Below are 21912 nucleotides of genomic sequence, written 5' to 3'. Positions count from 1 at the left end.
GCTACTTGTGTTATATTTGACATCATACGTAAGGTCAAACAGATTAATCTTATTAGTTCAACAAGTCCATGTGGTGATCTGTGAGCTACTTGTGTTATATTTGACATCATACGTAAGGTCAAACAGATTAATCTTATTAGTTCAACAAGTCCATGTGGTGATCTGTGAGCTACTTGTGTTATATTTGACATCATACGTAAGGTCAAACAGATTAATCTTATTAGTTCAACAAGTCCATGTGGTGATCTGTGAGCTACTTGTGTTATATTTGACATCATACGTAAGGTCAAACAGATTAATCTTATTAGTTCAACAAGTCCATGTGGTGATCTGTGAGCTACTTGTGTTATATTTGACATCATACGTAAGGTCAAACAGATTAATCTTATTAGTTCAACAAGTCCATGTGGTGATCTGTGAGCTACTTGTGTTATATTTGACATCATACGTAAGGTCAAACAGATTAATCTTATTAGTTCAACAAGTCCATGTGGTGATCTGTGAGCTACTTGTGTTATATTTGACATCATACGTAAGGTCAAACAGATTAATCTTATTAGTTCAACAAGTCCATGTGGTGATCTGTGAGCTACTTGTGTTATATTTGACATCATACGTAAGGTCAAACAGATTAATCTTATTAGTTCAACAAGTCCATGTGGTGATCTGTGAGCTACTTGTGTTATATTTGACATCATACGTAAGGTCAAACAGATTAATCTTATTAGTTCAACAAGTCCATGTGGTGATCTGTGAGCTACTTGTGTTATATTTGACATCATACGTAAGGTCAAACAGATTAATCTTATTAGTTCAACAAGTCCATGTGGTGATCTGTGAGCTACTTGTGTTATATTTGACATCATACGTAAGGTCAAACAGATTAATCTTATTAGTTCAACAAGTCCATGTGGTGATCTGTGAGCTACTTGTGTTATATTTGACATCATACGTAAGGTCAAACAGATTAATCTTATTAGTTCAACAAGTCCATGTGGTGATCTGTGAGCTACTTGTGTTATATTTGACATCATACGTAAGGTCAAACAGATTAATCTTATTAGTTCAACAAGTCCATGTGGTGATCTGTGAGCTACTTGTGTTATATTTGACATCATACGTAAGGTCAAACAGATTAATCATATTAGTTCAACAAGTCCATGTGGTGATCTGTGAGCTACTTGTGTTATATTTGACATCATACGTAAGGTCAAACAGATTAATCTTATTAGTTCAACAAGTCCATGTGGTGATCTGTGAGCTACTTGTGTTATATTTGACATCATACGTAAGGTCAAACAGATTAATCTTATTACTTAAACTATAGATGGAAGATTGCAATTTTTGCTTTTATTACTGTCCACATGTGGATATTTTGATAATATTGGCAGTCAAATATGTCTCATTAACAACATTAGTATACTTTGACATAAAAGCAGATTTTCTTTTTTATCTTTTGACTAAAGTGCCAAAATGTACTTGGTGATAATATATTGAAATTGGTGAAACAACATACTTGATGATTTGACAAATGTTTTGGCAAACAAAAACAGGAACCCAGGCTAACCCAGATACTTACTTGTCAATAGTCCAACTAGGTCCCACTGATAACCTTCACAAACAGCAGAATCATCAAATTCCACTATAAAAACGTAGGCTTCAAAGACCCTGACAAATTGAAGTTTTCCACTGTCTGCTGGTACAGAGAACTTGAATTTCTTTATTTTTAAGAAAAAAAAGAAAGAAAAAGAACAAAAATCCATTTCTAAAAAATTAGGTATTGTTAATGCATGGCTACATACATAATAGTATATTGAATTTTATCACAATTTATGTAAAAAACAAGTGGTCATGAATAAATGTAGATACATAGTAGTGCCGTCAAGCTCCAAAACCCATTGTTGAGGCAGACCTTAAAGCCACATGCCCTAGTTCCATCCAGCGAAAATAAATTATAATTTGGTTAATCTACAAACCTGTAACACACTTAGATCACGTTTTTATCAAATGGGGTGAAAAAGCAGGTTTTATATCGATAAATACCATGGGAATCCCCATTTGTCCCAATTGCTTGAAATAATTTTGAAAGTTAGTATTCTGATGTCACCGGTAGATGTCACTCGAAGCACAATAATGCCTACGTCACGACAAATTTCACAGAGTGCGCACAGACTTGGGGTGCGTTCCTTTCAACTCTCCTGGACATGTTCCAACTGTTCTGTCCTGGTTGTATCCCCTCTCCAGATATCGTAAGACTTAGCAAAATTATTGGTTTTAAGGGTTTGTAACGTTTTGTATTGAGATACTTACTTGTCTGAACTTTATTGTTATTGAAAATGCTCATGAACTGTGAAGAAGAATCTCACAAATGAACAACAAGCAAACAACAACAAATCGGATGTTGATTGTGCGAACCGTGCACGAGAAAACAAACCGAACCAAAATGATAACAGTCACGTGGTATACCAACGTCTGTGACATTGAAATGGGAATATCCCCTCTAAAAATAGATTAGACCTTGTCTGCTCAACGTTTTTTTCTCAGAGGCCCGTGGCATTTTATGAAATACGAAAAATGCATTTTGTGGTATTACAAACACCAGGATTAACAAAAAACACTTCAGGTGAATGGAAATGTATCAGGGGTGGGGAAAAATAAAATTGTCAATCGGTCCCACGTCATCACTATGGGGGGGGGGGGGGGAGGAGGAGGAGGGAGAGAAGAAAGGAATACAAATACAAATTATAAAATCATTTAAAAGGTGATATTTGCCAAATAGTGTTTTAAAAACAAAATCATAGTAGCATGTGCATATTTTTATCTTGAATCATGAACGCGAAACGATAAACATCAAAACATGAAAGAAAAACAAAATGTTTGATCACATCAGTGAAAAAAACAAATTATATATATTTTACATAATGATGATAATGGAATAAATAATATAAAAAAAGGAATAAAAGTTATGCATTTTAACTCCCATATATGTATAAAAAGTACCAGTATTAGTAGTCCTGAAAATTAATAAACAATAACACCGTTGGAACGTTTGACATCTTGAGCTGGCACACGTTTAGACAAAGCAATTAATAACGTTGTTGCCGATTGGATGACATTTGACCTCTCCTGGCTCTAAAAATAGCCGGTTTAGCTATTCTAGCTCACTCCCACTTTAAAAAAAAAGATAGTGTAAACCTTTTTTTTTTTTTTTTAAAGTCCTTTATAATTATTTGATACACTACATTGAACAGTCAACAAGAAACACATGTATAGATTATTTCAGTATATTTTATGCTATTTCAAGCAGTTTGTTACTTTGTATTTCACAAAAGCCTCTTGCCTAGGACTAGGACACTCAACCCGACAGAGCTCCGTACACAGGCGTTGACAGGTGTTGATTGTGACCAGTTGCAAACTCTGGGTCCTTTGTTTTAATTGGAGTGTAATACCTTGGTAGCTTTCTCACCAAGAATGATGTTATTGTTAACGTCTGTTTTATCTCGTGACCAGCACAGCGGCTTTGACAAATGTCTAGCCTAATGGCAGTAGATTGATTGTAGGTCTGACTTATCATATTATGGCAGACTTTAAAATCACAGACATCTGAAACACCAGTCAGTTTGACCACTATTTATTTATTTATTATTATTTTAAATCATGCACAAGATACCAATGTCTGGGCAGGCCGATCCAATTGGCGGATAGGAATTTGTTCCTATAATAGAAATGGACAGGTGCTTCGGACCGACAAGAATGACAAAAGTGGGACCGGCAAATGCACGTTTTTAAAAAATAATTTCGGTCTCAGAGATCGAGAATCGGTCCCAGACCGGGAAAAAAGGGCTTTTCCTCACCCCTGAAATGTATATTCTAAATAATAAACGTTAAGTAAAGTGCAATTTTATTTGTGAAAAAATGGGTTTAATAGTGAAAAACAACGGCGTAATGGTTAACAACTAGGGCGTGTCCCTTTAAATGGAAAGTTGCAGAAGGTTTGTATACATTTTTGAATGCAATGTCATCACCTGAAACTATTCAGGGTGGGGGTACTAAATTTTGACCTGGGCATGTTACTTTTTTCCACTGTTATTGTTAAGGTGTTGTGGGTAAATGTATAGCTATTTTAATCAAATGCATTGAGTATTCTGTAATCTAAACTGATTAAACTCTTAACAAGAAATAATATAAATAATTAAACAATAAAACCAACCATACAACACAAATTCATAGCATAAAAAACTTTAAAATTGTAATCCAGGGACCACATAACCCCAAACCATAATTACCCCACCCCCCACCCCCACCCATTTCTATCAATTTCAATAATAAACTGACCTAAACACCTTCAGTAGCGTCATCTCCTACAGAATGACGAGGGTATAATTGTAATAATGTCTATATACAATATGGCTTTAGCTGGTTTTATGCATCACACTTAATGCTGATAGGTACTGGGTTCACGCCCTGGTACCAGCTCCCATTCTGATTCAGTTTTACTGGCTTAACATGGTGTAGGCCTATTACAACAACTACACCGACTTGTATCTCACTAAATACTAACAACTAACCATTAACCTACTGTACTTGACAAACAGCCCATATACGATAGCTTGTTTGAACATTAATTAAATATAGTCTGGGTTCCATAAAATATGACACAGGTCTGTATCGATCTGTGTAGACAGACGCACATCGACGGGAACCATACAATGTGTTTGGTCTGTATCGATCTGTGTAGACACACATCGACGGGAACCATACAATGTGTTTGGTCTGTATCGATCTGTGTAGACACACATCGACGGGAACCATACAATGTGTTTGGTCTGTATCGATCTGTGTAGACACACATCGACGGGAACCATACAATGTGTTTGGTCTGTATCGATCTGTGTAGACAAGACGCACATCGACGGGAACCATACAATGTGTTTGGTCTGTATCGATCTATGTTGTCAGCCCTGCTTGAAAGCGATTTTGCAGAAAGGTTACTCGGATGTACAATGATCTCTTGACAATGTAAAGAATACAAGTTGGCCCAGACAGAAATACACAGATAGAGATATATGTGAAAGTTTGGACTTCCTTTCTGTTGATAACATGTATGTTGAATTGGAGGATAAGACTTTTAAAGAGGAACGTTTCCTCCAGAGGCACCAACTGTGTCCCATTACTTGCCTCTTTCTCTCTCTCTATGAATATGAATACAAAAATGATCAAATTATTTTTTCGGCCATCTTTGTATATCTATGTTAAAATTTCCTACACCTCTCCCATATGATAGAGTCTTTTATCATTTAATATCTTACATTTTCAGTGCAATCAAAGTAGGTGTAAGAGATTATTACCCTCATGTATTTCGGTATCGTCAATATCATATATTAGGAATACAAATGATGTATTATGCTCGCCAGAGGCTCGCATAATACAATTTTTATTCCTAATATATGATATTGACGATACTGAAATACATGAGGGTAATAACCTCTATTTATTCTCTCACCTCAAGTGTGATATGATAGACATATCTTCGCCAAATTCAACTTTAAATTGTATTTGTTGATGTCACAGTGGATTCTTATATGATCTCATACATACCTGCCTTCTGTTATCCGTGGTGAGTGTATAATTCAATGTTGACATTTTACAATGGTAGCCTCTAACAGTGACACCAGTTACTGCAGTCACCTTATTATTGCACGCCAGCTGAAATAAATATATTAGTCCTTATAATTAAGTGAGCAATTTCCTAGAAAGATCACTTTTTCTTCTAAAATATATGTCACACAATACCATACAAAAACCAAAAGCTATACCCGGTAAGTAATAATAATAATTTAATGTAAATAATATATATGTAACACTATCAGCTAATGCTATCCTAACTACCCTGTTATTCCACTTGGACTTGGCATCAAATTTCACCAATACTGAAGTGCTAATGGCAAGACTGAGTTAATGGAGGTGAAATATTCTGCTCAGTTAGATTAATGGGTACCAGCTGACAAGAATATTGACATCCCATTTGGAGTGGACCTGTGAATTAAAAACATCACTGGAGACAACACACGAAGAAACACCCACAGACAGACATGGGTTGTACACAAACCCGACAGCTTGTCAATATCATAACTACCAGTTGTGAAATACTTAAGAATTGAACATTATATTTTTGACGTTCATGTGATGATAAATACCAAAACTGTTTTACACAATATATGAATGACATTCAATTTTTATAATTCCAAATGCATTAATTTGCCATTATACAAAACTATATATTAAAAAAAATATATAGCACTATATTGCACAATGATTTACAACTGTATCAATAAATGTATCATAATGTTACATTCGTTTTTTCCCGTCAAATCTCCGAGTCATTATAATGGTTTACATAAGTTTTTATAAATTTTAATTTTTTGAATCAAATGTGGATAAAACGTTATAAAATTTAAAATAATTGAACATCAACTGATAATGCAAACAGTTTTGTTTTCTTAAAAATATCAAACGATAATTAATTAAGAATTGAACGATCTATATACTTAAATGGAACATCTGTTGTAAAACAGTTAGAGTATGAATTTTGAACTAATTAACATAAGGGAGAGCATCAAATTATTTAGAAGATGTATCAATTACTATGTTAAAATTGCAGTTATCAAAAGTTGAATTAGTGAAAATGAATGTGAAGACTGACTTGAAAGGGATAAAGTGGTTTCAGTGTTACTGTGTGTGTGGATTCAGAGGAAGGAAATTTGTGACTGTGTGATATTACTGTCGGAAAGGACAGGTCGCGTAATTGAGCACGAAGGCGTACTTGTTTTCACACGTGTAAGTTGTCGATTTAGTATTTTTTGTCAAATGTTACAGAGCTGCGCTCATCTCTCTCGTTTGATTTGTTGAGCATCCTCTGCTATAACTTCTAATAGAAGCTTCGTTTTTGTGGCCTGTCATATACATTATGTGTCTCAGTTCAAAACCGGAGTCGTGTAAAGCCTGAATTGTCACCTTCACTCACAGTGCAAATGAAATTGGGATAAAAATAGAAATGATGGAATCCTCAGGGATTCCCTTGTTTACCGAAAAAGTGCAGTTTTCATGTTCATGGAAGAATGAACGTTGTTTTTTTAGATCATGTGATAGCATTTTAACCAATCAAGATGCCTATTACAAAAGACTAATTATAAAATGGAATTATATAAAGATGAAAAGTAAATTCTTTAATACACCATTCATCATACAATGCACATATCTTAGTTGTTGCCATCAGTACTATATATATGAAGACTATTCACTAATAGCATTTGTGTAAGAAGAGATGACGATTCTTTAATACACCATTATACAATGATGATGATTCTTTAATACACCATTATACAATGCACATATCTTAGTTGTTGCCATCAGTACTACATATATGAAGACTATTCACTAATAGCATTTGTGTAAGAAGAGATGATGATTCTTTAATACACCATTATACAATGCACATATCTTAGTTGTTGCCATCAGTACTACATATATGAAGACTAATAGCATTTGTGTAAGAAGAGATGATGATTCTTTAATACACCATTATACAATGCACATATCTTAGTTGTTGCCATCAGTACTACATATATGAAGACTAATAGCATTTGTGTAAGAAGAGATGATGATTCTTTAATACACCATTATACAATGCACATATCTTAGTTGTTGCCATCAGTACTACATATATGAAGACTAATAGCATTTGTGTAAGAAGAGATGATGATTCTTTAATACACCATTATACAATGCACATATCTTAGTTGTTGCCATCAGTACTACATATATGAAGACTAATAGCATTTGTGTAAGAAGAGATGATGATTCTTTAATACACCATTATACAATGCACATATCTTAGTTGTTGCCATCAGTACTACATATATGAAGACTAATAGCATTTGTGTAAGAAGAGATGATGATTCTTTAATACACCATTATACAATGCACATATCTTAGTTGTTGCCATCAGTACTACATATATGAAGACTAATAGCATTTGTGTAAGAAGAGATGATGATTCTTTAATACACCATTATACAATGCACATATCTTAGTTGTTGCCATCAGTACTACATATATGAAGACTAATAGCATTTGTGTAAGAAGAGATGACGATTCTTTAATACACCATTATACAATGCACATATCTTAGTTGTTGCCATCAGTACTACATATATGAAGACTAATAGCATTTGTGTAAGAAGAGATGACGATTCTTTAATACACCATTATACAATGCACATATCTTAGTTGTTGCCATCAGTACTACATATATGAAGACTAATAGCATTTGTGTAAGAAGAGATGATGATTCTTTAATACACCATTATACAATGCACATATCTTAGTTGTTGCCATCAGTACTACATATATGAAGACTATTCACTAACAGCATTTGTGTAAGAAGAGATGATGATTCTTTAATACACCATTATACAATGCACATATCTTAGTTGTTGCCATCAGTACTATATATATGAAGACTATTCACTAATAGCATTTGTGTAAGAAGAGATGATGATTCTTTAATACACCATTATACAATGCACATATCTTAGTTGTTGCCATCAGTACTACATATATGAAGACTAATAGCATTTGTGTAAGAAGAGATGATGATTCTTTAATACACCATTATACAATGCACATATCTTAGTTGTTGCCATCAGTACTATATATATGAAGACTAATAGCACTTGTGTAAGAAGAGATGATGATTCTTTAATACACCATTATACAATGCACATATCTTAGTTGTTGCCATCAGTACTATATATATGAAGACTAATAGCATTTGTGTAAGAAGAGATGACGATTCTTTAATACACCATTATACAATGCACATATCTTAGTTGTTGCCATCAGTACTATATATATTCACTAACAGCATTTGTGTAAGAAGAGATGATGATTCTTTAATACACCATTATACAATGCACATATCTTAGTTGTTGCCATCAGTACTATACATATGAAGACTATTCACTAATAGCATTTGTGTAAGAAGAGATGATGATTCTTTAATACACCATTATACAATGCACATATCTTAGTTGTTGCCATCAGTACTATATATATGAAGACTAATAGCATTTGTGTAAGAAGAGATGATGATTCTTTAATACACCATTATACAATGCACATATCTTAGTTGTTGCCATCAGTACTACATATATGAAGACTAATAGCATTTGTGTAAGAAGAGATGATGATTCTTTAATACACCATTATACAATGCACATATCTTAGTTGTTGCCATCAGTACTACATATATGAAGACTAATAGCATTTGTGTAAGAAGAGATGATGATTCTTTAATACACCATTATACAATGCACATATCTTAGTTCTTGCCATCAGTACTACATATATGAAGACTAACAGCATTTGTGTAAGAAGAGATGATGATTCTTTAATATTGGCTTAATTCACTCCTTTTGCGGCCCACATACCTTTATATCCTGGGGGTTGGGGGCAGGAGGTAGTAGGGGTGGGTGCAGAATTACCAAATTCACAAAGGAGTAGGTACGATAGCAATGTGTTTGCGGCCCCCAATAAATCAAGGAAACAAAATTCACAATTTGGATTTAAAAGTAGGTGTTGGACATAAATAAAGGTTTTACTGTTTTAGTGTTACACATATTTTTCTGTGTTATGTGTTGAAAGTATTATAAATCTAGTGTCAAAATGTTAGATTTTAGGCTCAATTCATGTTTTTAGCCATTTCTACCAATTTCAAAGCGTCAGAAATGTATCAGCGCAGTCGTGTTCAGTCTTCATTTTTTAAACACAACAAAATATTAAGATAATATAACTACCGTGTAAAAATAAATATTGAACACGAATGCGCTCATAGTTCTGTATCGTTTTCTACAACAAAGGGACGTAACTAAGTCTAGCATGTCGTGAATCTTCAGCTCGATCCAGATCACACCTGTCAATGTGTCCTCAGGTCCTGTCATTAATTATTAACAATGATTTTACACATCAAGTGGAAGATTTGGTGATTCATCCAAGATTTAAGAAATTGGTAAGTATTTTAAGTTATTAAGGATCCTACATTTCCTAAAATTTAGTTTTACACGATATTGTCAATTTTAGGCACATTACTGTCAGTAGTCTTTCGATTTTCGGTTTTCAATGTCAGTGACAGATAGGCCTATTGGCGCAGGTTATGGATTTGCAATGTAAGCTACAGTTAAGAACTAGAACATCGACTTCATGGCCTAAGCAATCTTCCTTTGATGAATATTATTCCTTTTTCATTTATTATAGGCTATTTTTGTGTGTGGTTTTTATTTGTAAAACTGTTTTGTCGTCTGCTAACGAAAGCGTTTATTAAATGAAAGGACAAATTCATATATCATATTCTCAGCTCAATTATTGCATGGGGTTGTGGGGTCGTGGTAGAGTGCTCGACTCCTGTGGCAAGAATCTTGAATTGCACAAAATTGACAATCACCAGGTTGATACAGCGTTACAGGGTGACTGGCAGGACTGCAGACAGACCATGAAGTGGAAGACCCCGCATCACAACAGCCAACGAGGACCGCCATCTCCGCATCTTACACTTACATAACAGATTCCTCACTATGACGTCATCTGCAGCGACTGGCCTTGGACATGTCATCAGTCGTCACACTGTACGTCGTCGACTACGACAGCATGGTATCAGGGCCTATCGACCATTCAGATGGATGACATTGACGAGGCAACATCGACTTCAACGTTTACGTTGGGCACATCAGTTTCAACGTTGGCAACATCGGAACTGGCAACGTGTACTCTTTTCTGATGAGAGCAGGTTCCAGTTATTCAGAGCTGATGGCAGGACTTGGATATACCGACGTGCAGGAGAGAGAACAGCTCCGTGCTGTATTCAGGAGACTGAACCATTTGGTGGTGGATCTGTAATGGTTTGGGGCGGTATCTGTGGCCAACAGCGGACAGACCTTATTGTCATTGACGGAAATCTGTCCGACATCAGGTCCATGCTTGCATACTTGCACATGGTGGACATACACCTATTGAAACATGTTCTTTGTGGTCAAATTTATTCACCTTCGTTCTGAGTGGTCCTTTATGAAATCGCACATTTCACCCCTAGTGCTGTTGTGAACTGTGATATTTTCATTTTATGGGTTTTATTGAGTATACTCGTGTTTATTTATCGCCAAATTATTATACTTTTAAAATATAACATTTGCATCAACTTGTGTTTTGTGTTGTTTTTAATACTTTGAAAACATAATTGGTATACTTTCTTTTGATCGTCAGTTTATCAAAAGCTTTGAAAATAGTAAATCAATGACAACATAGGCCAACTTTACAATCCAAGATTGACCTTCACATTTGGATTCAGGGTGGAGATGAGATGAAACCTAAATGTAATGTAAATTAAAATTTACAATTCAGTGTTTGTGTAGCTGTTCTGTATTTATAATTATTATTTCCCTTTTGGAGGAAAATAACACAAATATATTCAATTGTACATCCCCATTTGGCCTCACATTATTGACATCTATTAACTATTGTATTTTTGAACCTTGAATATATTGTACTTTGTTGATTGTGATGTTAAAACCAATTTATCTTTCTTAATTTATAAAAAAGAATACATTTTAATTTGTTAACATTTTTGGCTCGTTTTGTGTTTTGTTTCAAGAATACGGATCTCCCGTTTAAGGCCTCATTTATTTCCCTTTCATAGCAGCTGACATCTAAAAAATAGCATATTACTGACTAGGAGTCATATATGTATAAAAATATGTCTGACATTCTGACATTTATTTGGGGGCCAAAAATTACCCTTATCATAACCTACTCCTTTGTTTCTTCATTGGTGTCCAGAGAGATTCCCACCAAAATTAGGTGTGTGTGGTTAAGTAGTTTTGGAGAGTTGGAAATATGGAAAGTTTACATACGACTATGATGCATTACAACAGATAAAAACAGCCAGCCATGAGGCTTTGGTTCAAGTGATCTAAAGACATATTTGTGACCCGCTCTGTCAAAACCAGGCACTTGGTGATATTTTTCAAAATTGAGTTTTATATACCATTGGAAAGCTTATTGAATAAGCTTTCCAAAACTGCAAACTTTTCTGAACAATGTCAAGTATTAAGAAAATTATGACGATTTGAAGATACTGATGTACGGAACTCGAAAACGGAGAAAACAGGCTTAAAAGTTGGACAAAGGGTAAGTTTAGATTCCATATCAAATTCCTTAGCAACCAGAGTTATTTTTTTACCATTTAGGGTTATTTTGCTTATACATGAACACAGCAACTCTACAAAGCAATTTTAATTAAAAAAATATTGTTTCATTCAGTCAGGATAAAAATCTTGAAATTCGCTTTAGTAGTTTGTCTCGAAATGTTTTTCAAAATCCTGGGTTTTGGTACGGGCTAAGTGCAACCCGATTACTTTGTCCTTGTTTAGCTATTTCTGATGCCTGCTTAATTAAAATGGGTGGTGTTTTAACTACAAAATCATATTCAATAAAAATGTGTGAATTTAAACAATAATTTGTTAGTATTAATGATCTGTGGGTAATACACAAAAAGAAAAAGAAAAAACAACAACAACACCTATTTGATAGCCAAGACACTAAAATGACTGAGATTTTCACACTGGAACACGAAAAGTGGTGCTTCACACCAGATGTATGTAATGCACAATAATCCAGATTGTCATTGTTTATGTGTGTGTAACCATTATTGCCAAAAAAACAGCACTATTTACAATGAATGTGTCTGTTGTAATGTTATTTTTCTGTACGACGGCCACGCCCAGTACCACGAGCAACTCGTCCTCGCTTGCTCGGTCTCTGTTTAGGAGCTGTCTCCATTGCCCTTTTCTCAGTTTGCTGATCAGTATGTATATCCTCTTCCGAATCAGACTCTGTGATGATTTCTGATGGCTTGGGGCACACGAGATCCTTTATCTCATCTTTGCAAAAGTCCCTGATCTCCTTGAACAAGTATGCCTTTCTCGCCAAGTCCATACCCTTGGGGTTGATGACATGCGGCATACCAACAGGAACTGCATCTGTCTTCTTGAGGGTGAATGCTCTCCAGTCGTCATATGATTTCGGCTTATACTTTATCACCCCTGGTTTTTTTGCTGAGAAAAAGAAGTGTTGGTGAGACTTGATTCCTGGAAACCGTCTGAAAAAGTCTGCTAGAAAAAGGGTCCAGTCATATATCGGCACTAACACATTGCCTTCCTGATCACCAACTAACTGGGTGTGATTAATTCCCTTTTCTGTGGACTTGTTGACTACATCCTGAAGCTCGGCCAAGGAGGAAACAAATGTTCGTTTAAACAGTCGTTTGAATAGGCCAAAGCACCAATCTGGTGCAAATTTAGTGTGGCCTGCTAACATGAAATGCATGTGAATTGTAGTATGAAGTCCCACAAGAGTACGCCAGCAAAGGTACCACATTACACAATTGTTTTTGTTTTGGCCACTGCAGTTGTCTGCATTGAGATCAAGGTGCATTTCACCAATTCCATAGTTGCCCAGGAAATGGTGTAGGAGGCTGATGACGGCATTTGCCCCCTTGCCACTAAAAACAGCTTCGTCAATCAAATAATTTATCTGACATGGTATTCCTTCTGCATGTATACCGAACACCTGGCATTTCCTAGGGGTCTTAAAGTATATTGGACCAGGTTGCTGAGGATCGGCAGGATAGTGCACCTGTTGTGCATAATCGAAGGAGTAGTTGAAGTGTATGTCCTTTGAGTTTGGTCTACATGGTTCCAACCTAGAAATCCCGTGTGTTGCAGCTGTTGTTTTGGCATCACTGCACTTGGCTTTGTAAAATGATCGTTCCATCATAGCAAGATGAAGGTGCTGTTCTTGTTTTCTCAATACCTCTGACTTGGACTGCTCATCTACATTCACGTGAAAGACATGAAACAATAAAAACACTTAGAATTATGCACATCATTTCAATAATCAGAGCTTCTAGATTATGGTAGCCCCACTCCCACGGTTAGTGATATTCAATGTTGGGCTAGTAAATAACTAATATTGTCATGTCAATCAGAGCTTCTAGATTATGGTAGCCCCACTCCCACGGTTAGTGATATTCAATGTTGGGCTAGTAAATAACTACTATTGCCATGTCAGACAGGACTTCTAGATTATGGTAACCCCACTACCATGGTTAGTGATATTAAATGTTGGGCTAGTAAATAACTACTATTGTCATGTCCGACAGGGCTTCTAGATTATGGTAACCCCAATCCCACGGTTAGTGATATTCAATGTTGGGCTAGTAAATAACTACTATTGCCATGCCCGATGGCTAGCAGAGCTTCTAGATTATGGTAACCCCACTCCCACGGTTAGTGATATTCAATGTTGGGCTAGTAAATAACTACTATTGCCATGCCCGACAGGGCTTCTAGATTATGATAGCCTCACTCCCACGGTTAGTGATATTCAATGTTGGGCTAGTAAATAACTACTATTGCCATGCCCGATGGCTAGCAGAGCTTCTAGATTATGGTAACCCCACTCCCATGGTTAGTGATATTCAATGTTGGGCTAGTAAATAACTACTATTGCCATGCCCGACGGCTAGTGAAAAAAAGAGTCAAATGTGGTAAATATGAATATCCTGCCCCCACCCAACACCCTGATGTTAGTGTTGTTAAGCTCTATATCCCCCTTTAGGTGACATCTGATTATTACTATTATTTAGTAAAATTGTATTAACTTAAAAGTAAAGTAAGGCTAGTGAATTTTTAATTGCGGCTAGTACATTTTTAAAAATCGTTGATCCCATGGCTAGTGGATTTTATAAAAATTCTAGAAGCCCTGATAATGTTGTAGCAGTTATAAAAAAATAATTATATTTTCCAATCCAACTGGCAAACTGCATTGCATTATTTATTTTAAAATTAAAAACCCCAGTTGCGCTATAAAAAGATGGTGTTATGACAGGACGTCATAATGCATTTGGAGTGCATTGAGATACATCCGATTGCTAAACTGTGGACTGGCGCATTAATGAGGTATGTTGTCCATTATGCCAATATTCACTCTAATTATACTACTAATAATAGTCATATAAAAATATTGTGTACATTTTCTATTACTCACACATTTCGCAATCAAGTTATTGTTCTTTTGGCATGTCCAACAAAGATCAGATGCAGGCCTGGCTATTACAACGTAGGGAGTGAAGCGTGCCCAGAGTTTTCTGAATGTGGAACATCCAACGACTCGTTGATCTGGTGTTGCAGCAGCACGGTAGAGGTGCCACACCTCTGTTTTGTTAAAATTGCTTGGGATCACTTTTATGTCATCCCTCTTGAATCCTGGGATACGTCCTGGAAGGAGTATGGCATGATCTGCAGCGAAGTTTAATATATACCTGGTCACGTTTCGAACATCATCCAACACCAGTGCATGTTTGCTATTGGACCGTCCACCAAAAAAATTATAAAAGATAAAAAACAAAATTTAAAAAAACAAACAATAAGAGGTATCACTATGACCAATGAGAGGCACATACAAGAAGAAAAATAACTGATTATTAGGAAGTGGTGTTCCGATGATCGATTATAATCGAAAATTGATCGGTTGGGGCTCTAGCAATGTGATGATCGCTTTTAAAATTGATAATCGATAGTCGCAGAAATTGTTAACCGCAGTAAATATTTCCTTGCTCGTCAGAATTTGTATTAATCAAATCCAGTATCTGTGGTCTATTATTGTGTACGTTTCTTGATTTCTAACCTTTTGAGGCTATGCCGCTATTTACCAGTAAAAATGTGTGTTCATTGACATTTATTTATTTTCGCATTTGCCATAAAGAATAAAACAAACACTGAGATTTGTTTTGATTTGTTTTTTTAAATAAAATAAAATAATTTTATGTTACATTAAACAAAATTCATCATTCATTCACAATTGGGACCAAGAAACTATAAATTATTACTAGGCCTATCTAAGTACAAAACAAAAACTGATTGTATAATTGAAAGTCGATCGATTAGTGATGATCGATGATGAAATTGCAACCGATTCCCAACCCTATTATGAGGTATTCTCTCATACTCACTCTAAATAAACCTGAAAGAAAATAATATTAGCATGTAAACATTTACGCCAATACCTTTTGTTTTCAAGCATGCTTAAAACTATAAAAGAATAAATTTATATTTTTACTAACCTGATTTCTTTACTCTTGGAACCAAGCCGTTTTCCTCATAGTGACGCTTGATTTTCGTTAATGTGTCCCTTGATGTTTCCATTAGATATATCCATGTGTCTCGACATATCCGTTTGTGACCCATGAAGAACCAGCCAATTCTGGTAAGCACCCTTTCCGTCTGAGTTTTCTTCTTTGATCGGTCGGTCATCTTTGAATCGTTGATTGCCATGCTTACCATTCCAAGCAATAATAGATCTTTCTCGAAGGGTGTCATTTCTCAAATATTCATCCTACAAAAAAAGAAAAGAAAAAAGAACTCATTGGAGCCAGCAAAGAATTCTGCATCAATTATGGTACATTATTATTTCCAAGTCCGACCTGACCGCCTTATTTTATTGTAAAGTAAAATCCAGCCAATATAAATATTTATATCACTAAAAAGATTTTCTTTTCTTTTTATTATTATTATTATTTATTTTTTATTTTTTTGCAAACAGCAGAACTCAAATTCATGCATAATAAATTAATCTGAAAACAGATTTCTTGTAGCCAACCCCTGGAGGTTTTTTTTTAGCCATTCTGCTCCAGTGACTTGGGACGCTCAGGTCCCGGTAAAAGTGACATTAAATAATGCACAGATTATGTGTACACCTACCTTATTTCATCTTGCTCAGGCTGACTAAACTGTCCAATGCACCATTTTCCTTCCCAGAGTTCACAGTGGCAATGATTTTTCCGATCTTCTATTGTCACAAACTCTATGTTATTTTCAGCAATCGTTGCAGCTTCATTTTCCCCTTGTTCAACATCATCCATCTCAACGCCATTATATTCTTCATCGCTGCTACCATGGTCATTTCCTGGAACTGTAGGCCTATCATGTACAGGAACCTCATCAGTTGCAGGAAACTCATCATTGCTGATAGAGTCATCATCGGAATCAGAATCCAGTTCACTCTGTTAACTTTTTGCTTCTGAAAAGAAGTAAAAAAAAAATTGTCATAAAGTTTTGAAATATAAAACTAACATAACATTTTTTTAGGGGGCCTATCATCCCTGATCTCTAGCCGAGAAAAACACCCCCTTCCCTCTATTGTTTTGGTGCGAGGATGAGGTGCACATTATCATAGGGCAGGGAGTGCGCACACCCCCCTCCCCCTGGCCTAGATAGTGCATGCAGTTCAAAATGCTTAGCCATGCTAGGCCTAGTACATGTGTGGACTGTGTTCGTCAACTGTGCATAAAATTATTGTGAACTGGAATGACTGCCAATTAAGGTGTAAAATGTTTGTTTTGTTTGCATTTGTCTGTATTTTCTTTTTCAGTTTAAATAAAAATAATAATAATAAAACCCAAAAAACTTTTAAAATGCGGGAAAGGTGTTATTAGACTGGTTTTAACATTCTTAATATGAATAAGGTTGACCTACTTCCCGTTTAGGCAAGACTTCCTAACGTTCCAGCATTCAGTTCATTCAGGTTTAGGGTTAAGCCTAGTGATAGTATTAGCATGCATGCTGGAATGTTCGGAAGTCTTTCCGTACCCTTAACAATAAATAATTTTGATACTTGATTAAACATTGAAAAAGGAATTGAACTTTAATGCATTAAAAACACCCACAACATGACAACTTCCTAAGCATACATGAGCAAAATACAAGTGCGCCGAATCACCGGACGCGCCGATACACCGGACACGGTTGTATAATAATAATAAAAAAATATTGCTTACCAGTGAAGTAATCTTGGATGAGGTCAAGAATTCCTCCGTCTTCAAGCCCCAATAACCGAACAGAATTTAGCATCCGTGCTATGTGACCGCTATCTTTATCTTGCGAAGACATTTCTTGTCTAAATTATACCAATCGAATAGTGTTCAAACATAGCGACAAAAAGAATTACCGCGAAAAATCTGGTTTTGTGTGTGGAAAAACTGCCTGAATGAGTTTTTGTTCATCATAGCGGAAGCGGTTGAAGCTGCTGCAGTGCGCATGCACGATATAATGTGTTGAAATATAGACCAATCAGAGACCTCGAAACAGGTCAGGGTAGCAACAATATCTGATTGTTTACGTTCCATAAGGTTTAAAATATCCCTTTTCATTGGCTGCATGTAATTTATTCTGACGTATAACAGCCATTATTAGAAAGTACAGATCACGTGGGATCCTTTGGTATGTAGCTCGTAGTGGTCACTCTTCGGGAAATAAAGCAAAACAAGCATGGAAGTCGATCGAGTTTTGTCTAAAACAATGGATGATTAGCACAATTCATTTTAGACACCTCATCAAAACAAGCATGGAAGTCGATCGAGTTTTGTCTAAAACAATGGATGATTAGCACAATTCATTTCAGACACCTCATCAAAACAAGCATGGAAGTCGATCGAGTTTTGTCTAAAACAATGGATGATTAGCACAATTCATTTCAGACACCTCATCAAAACAAGCATGGAAGTCGATCGAGTTTTGTCTAAAACAATGGATGATTAGCACAATTCATTTCAGACACCTCATCAAAACATGCATGGAAGTCGATCGAGTTTTGTCTAAAACAATGGATGATTAGCACAATTCATTTCAGACACCTCATCAAAACAAGCATGGAAGTCGATCGAGTTTTGTCTAAAACAATGGATGATTAGCACAATTCATTTCAGACACCTCATCAAAACAAGCATGGAAGTCGATCGAGTTTTGTCTAAAACAATGGATGATTAGCACAATTCATTTCAGACACCTCATCAAAACATGCATGGAAGTCGATCGAGTTTTGTCTAAAACAATGGATGATTAGCACAATTCATTTCAGACACCTCATCAAAACAAGCATGGAAGTCGATCGAGTTTTGTCTAAAACAATGGATGATTAGCACAATTCATTTCAGACACCTCATCAAAACAAGCATGGAAGTCGATCGAATTTTGTCTAAAACAATGGATGATTAGCACAATTCATTTCAGACACCTCATCAAAACAAGCATGGAAGTCGATCGAATTTTGTCTAAAACAATGGATGATTAGCACAATTCATTTCAGACACCTCATCAAAACAAGCATGGAAGTCGATCGAGTTTTGTCTAAAACAATGGATGATTAGCACAATTCATTTCAGACACCTCATCAAAACAAGCATGGAAGTCGATCGAGTTTTGTCTAAAACAATGGATGATTAGCACAATTCATTTCAGACACCTCATCAAAACAAGCATGGAAGTCGATCGAGTTTTGTCTAAAACAATGGATGATTAGCACAATTCATTTCAGACACCTCATCAAAACAAGCATGGAAGTCGATCGAATTTTGTCTAAAACAATGGATGATTAGCACAATTCATTTCAGACACCTCATCAAAACAAGCATGGAAGTCGATCGAGTTTTGTCTAAAACAATGGATGATTAGCACAATTCATTTCAGACACCTCATCAAAACAAGCATGGAAGTCGATCGAGTTTTGTCTAAAACAATGGATGATTAGCACAATTCATTTCAGACACCTCATCAAAACAAGCATGGAAGTCGATCGAGTTTTGTCTAAAACAATGGATGATTAGCACAATTCATTTCAGACACCTCATCAAAACAAGCATGGAAGTCGATCGAGTTTTGTCTAAAACAATGGATGATTAGCACAATTCATTTCAGACACCTCATCAAAACAAGCATGGAAGTCGATCGAGTTTTGTCTAAAACAATGGATGATTAGCACAATTCATTTCAGACACCTCATCAAAACAAGCATGGAAGTCGATCGAATTTTGTCTAAAACAATGGATGATTAGCACAATTCATTTCAGACACCTCATCAAAACAAGCATGGAAGTCGATCGAGTTTTGTCTAAAACAATGGATGATTAGCACAATTCATTTCAGACACCTCATCAAAACAAGCATGGAAGTCGATCGAGTTTTGTCTAAAACAATGGATGATTAGCACAATTCATTTCAGACACCTCATCAAAACAAGCATGGAAGTCGATCGAGTTTTGTCTAAAACAATGGATGATTAGCACAATTCATTTCAGACACCTCATCAAAACAAGCATGGAAGTCGATCGAATTTTGTCTAAAACAATGGATGATTAGCACAATTCATTTCAGACACCTCATCAAAACAAGCATGGAAGTCGATCGAGTTTTGTCTAAAACAATGGATGATTAGCACAATTCATTTCAGACACCTCATCAAAGCAAGCATGGAAGTCGATCGAATTTTGTCTAAAACAATGGATGATTAGCACAATTCATTTCAGACACCTCATCAAAGCATGCATTAAACAACACTTATCTATCAGATTTATGCCCTATTTTATTTTCGAGCCATTAGAAAATTGCACTTAGAAGGCATTTTGATAACAAACCGATTTTTGTTGGGATGACCCATTTTTCACTTATTAAGCTATAGCTTGAATGTTAGCTCAGCGACAAGCGCCTGGTTTTGACGGAGCGGGTCACATTTAGAAAATTGCACTTAGAAGGCATTTTGATAACAAACCGATTTTTGTTGGGATGACCCATTTTTCACTTATTAAGCTATAGCTTGAATGTTAGCTCAGCGACAAGCGCCTGGTTTTGACGGAGCGGGTCACATTTTACCAAAACATCAGTAGAAATTATTTTTACATTAATAACTTGCTCACATTAATTTCATGCTTTACAATCAAGAATACATGAGCAGAAAAGACAAAAATAAACTTCTGAGTGGGGAAAAAAATAATTCACCTTCAAGAACTTATTCTTCATGGTAGGATCTTTTGGTCTCCAGAACAATCCATAAGGCACCCCCGAGTCACTTGTTAGATAAGCTTTAGAACCACGACGACTCCTTGCAGCACCAAAGGCAAACAATGACGCTAGTGATGTTTTCACCAGGGACGGTGATGAAGTCAATTGGTAGTCCTCTATACCATAGAAGCCAGTTAACAAGTAGCTGCCTTCATCATCAAACTTATCAAACTTACCAATCAGGATGCCAATAAAAAAAAGAAGAAGAGTTCTGATAAACCAAAATGTTAACAGCTAACAACCATATGGACATGGTTATTTACACATTACTGATTCAAATAAAACTGGTTGGCACTTTGAGAAATGCCATTTATGGGTCAAAACGTCAACACAAGGTCAAGGTGACCCCTTTGTATGCTACTATTAAAATCAAAGTATATTAACCCTAAACATTTATTTTGTTACAATATGTCACCTCTATAGTTCAGACACAACTTTCATGGCAATACAACATCATTTTAATTCAATGAATCATGAAAATCGTGTTTGCTACATAACAATGAGAATAAATAGCATATCAATGACTATCAATGAAAAAACAAAACACCAGAAAAGTAATAGTTTTCAAATTTTTCTTTTTAAAAACTAAAGTCAATATCGTCACGTCATAGCTAATGAAAACGTAAAACAGTTTTCAATCAGTCACTTTGGTGACATCTAAAGCCCTCATTGTTGTGTTGTGCAGACAATATTATCCCCTCAACTTTGGTGATATCTAAAGCCCTCACTGTGGTGTTGTCCAGACGATATTATCCCATTGACTTTGGTGATATCTAAAGCCCCTCACTGTGGTGTTGTGCAGACGATATTATCCCATTGACTTTGGTGATATCTAAAGCCCTCACTGTTGTGTTGTGCAGACGACATTATCCCATTGACTTTGGTGATATCTAAAGCCCCTCACTGTGGT

The 21912-nt window shown here is 35.7% G+C and overlaps 2 protein-coding genes across 4 annotated transcripts in view; both read right to left on the bottom strand.

The window, feature by feature from the left end:
• LOC121382592 overlaps nt 1-21912 on the bottom strand; it is a 142094-nt gene that overhangs the window by 62375 nt on the left and 57807 nt on the right. For both annotated transcript variants that reach the window (XM_041512101.1, XM_041512102.1), the window contains exons 8-10: nt 20940-21190; nt 5599-5706; nt 1580-1718 (exon numbers count right to left, since the gene is read on the bottom strand). In XM_041512101.1, the coding sequence (XP_041368035.1) occupies nt 1580-1718; nt 5599-5706; nt 20940-21190 (498 nt within the window). The remainder of the gene's footprint in view (nt 1-1579; nt 1719-5598; nt 5707-20939; nt 21191-21912) is intronic.
• Nucleotides 11991-17351, bottom strand: LOC121382593. 2 transcript variants are annotated; one of them, XM_041512103.1, is made up of 4 exons: nt 16872-17351; nt 16235-16506; nt 15160-15475; nt 11991-13943 (listed from the first exon to the last, which is right to left on the bottom strand). In XM_041512103.1, the coding sequence occupies exons 3-4, from the start codon at nt 15161-15163 to the stop codon at nt 12808-12810; spliced, it is 1140 nt and encodes a 379-aa protein (XP_041368037.1). In that variant the 5' UTR covers nt 15164-15475; nt 16235-16506; nt 16872-17351; the 3' UTR covers nt 11991-12807. The 2 variants fall into 2 exon arrangements, with proteins under 2 accessions (XP_041368037.1, XP_041368038.1); XM_041512104.1 differs by lacking the exons at nt 16235-16506; nt 16872-17351 and having other exon boundaries at nt 15160-15827.

The sequence above is a fragment of the Gigantopelta aegis genome, chromosome 10 (assembly GCF_016097555.1).
Source record: "Gigantopelta aegis isolate Gae_Host chromosome 10, Gae_host_genome, whole genome shotgun sequence".
Taxonomy (NCBI): Eukaryota; Metazoa; Mollusca; class Gastropoda; order Neomphalida; family Peltospiridae; genus Gigantopelta; species Gigantopelta aegis.
This window is presented reverse-complemented; position numbering and strand designations above follow the sequence as displayed.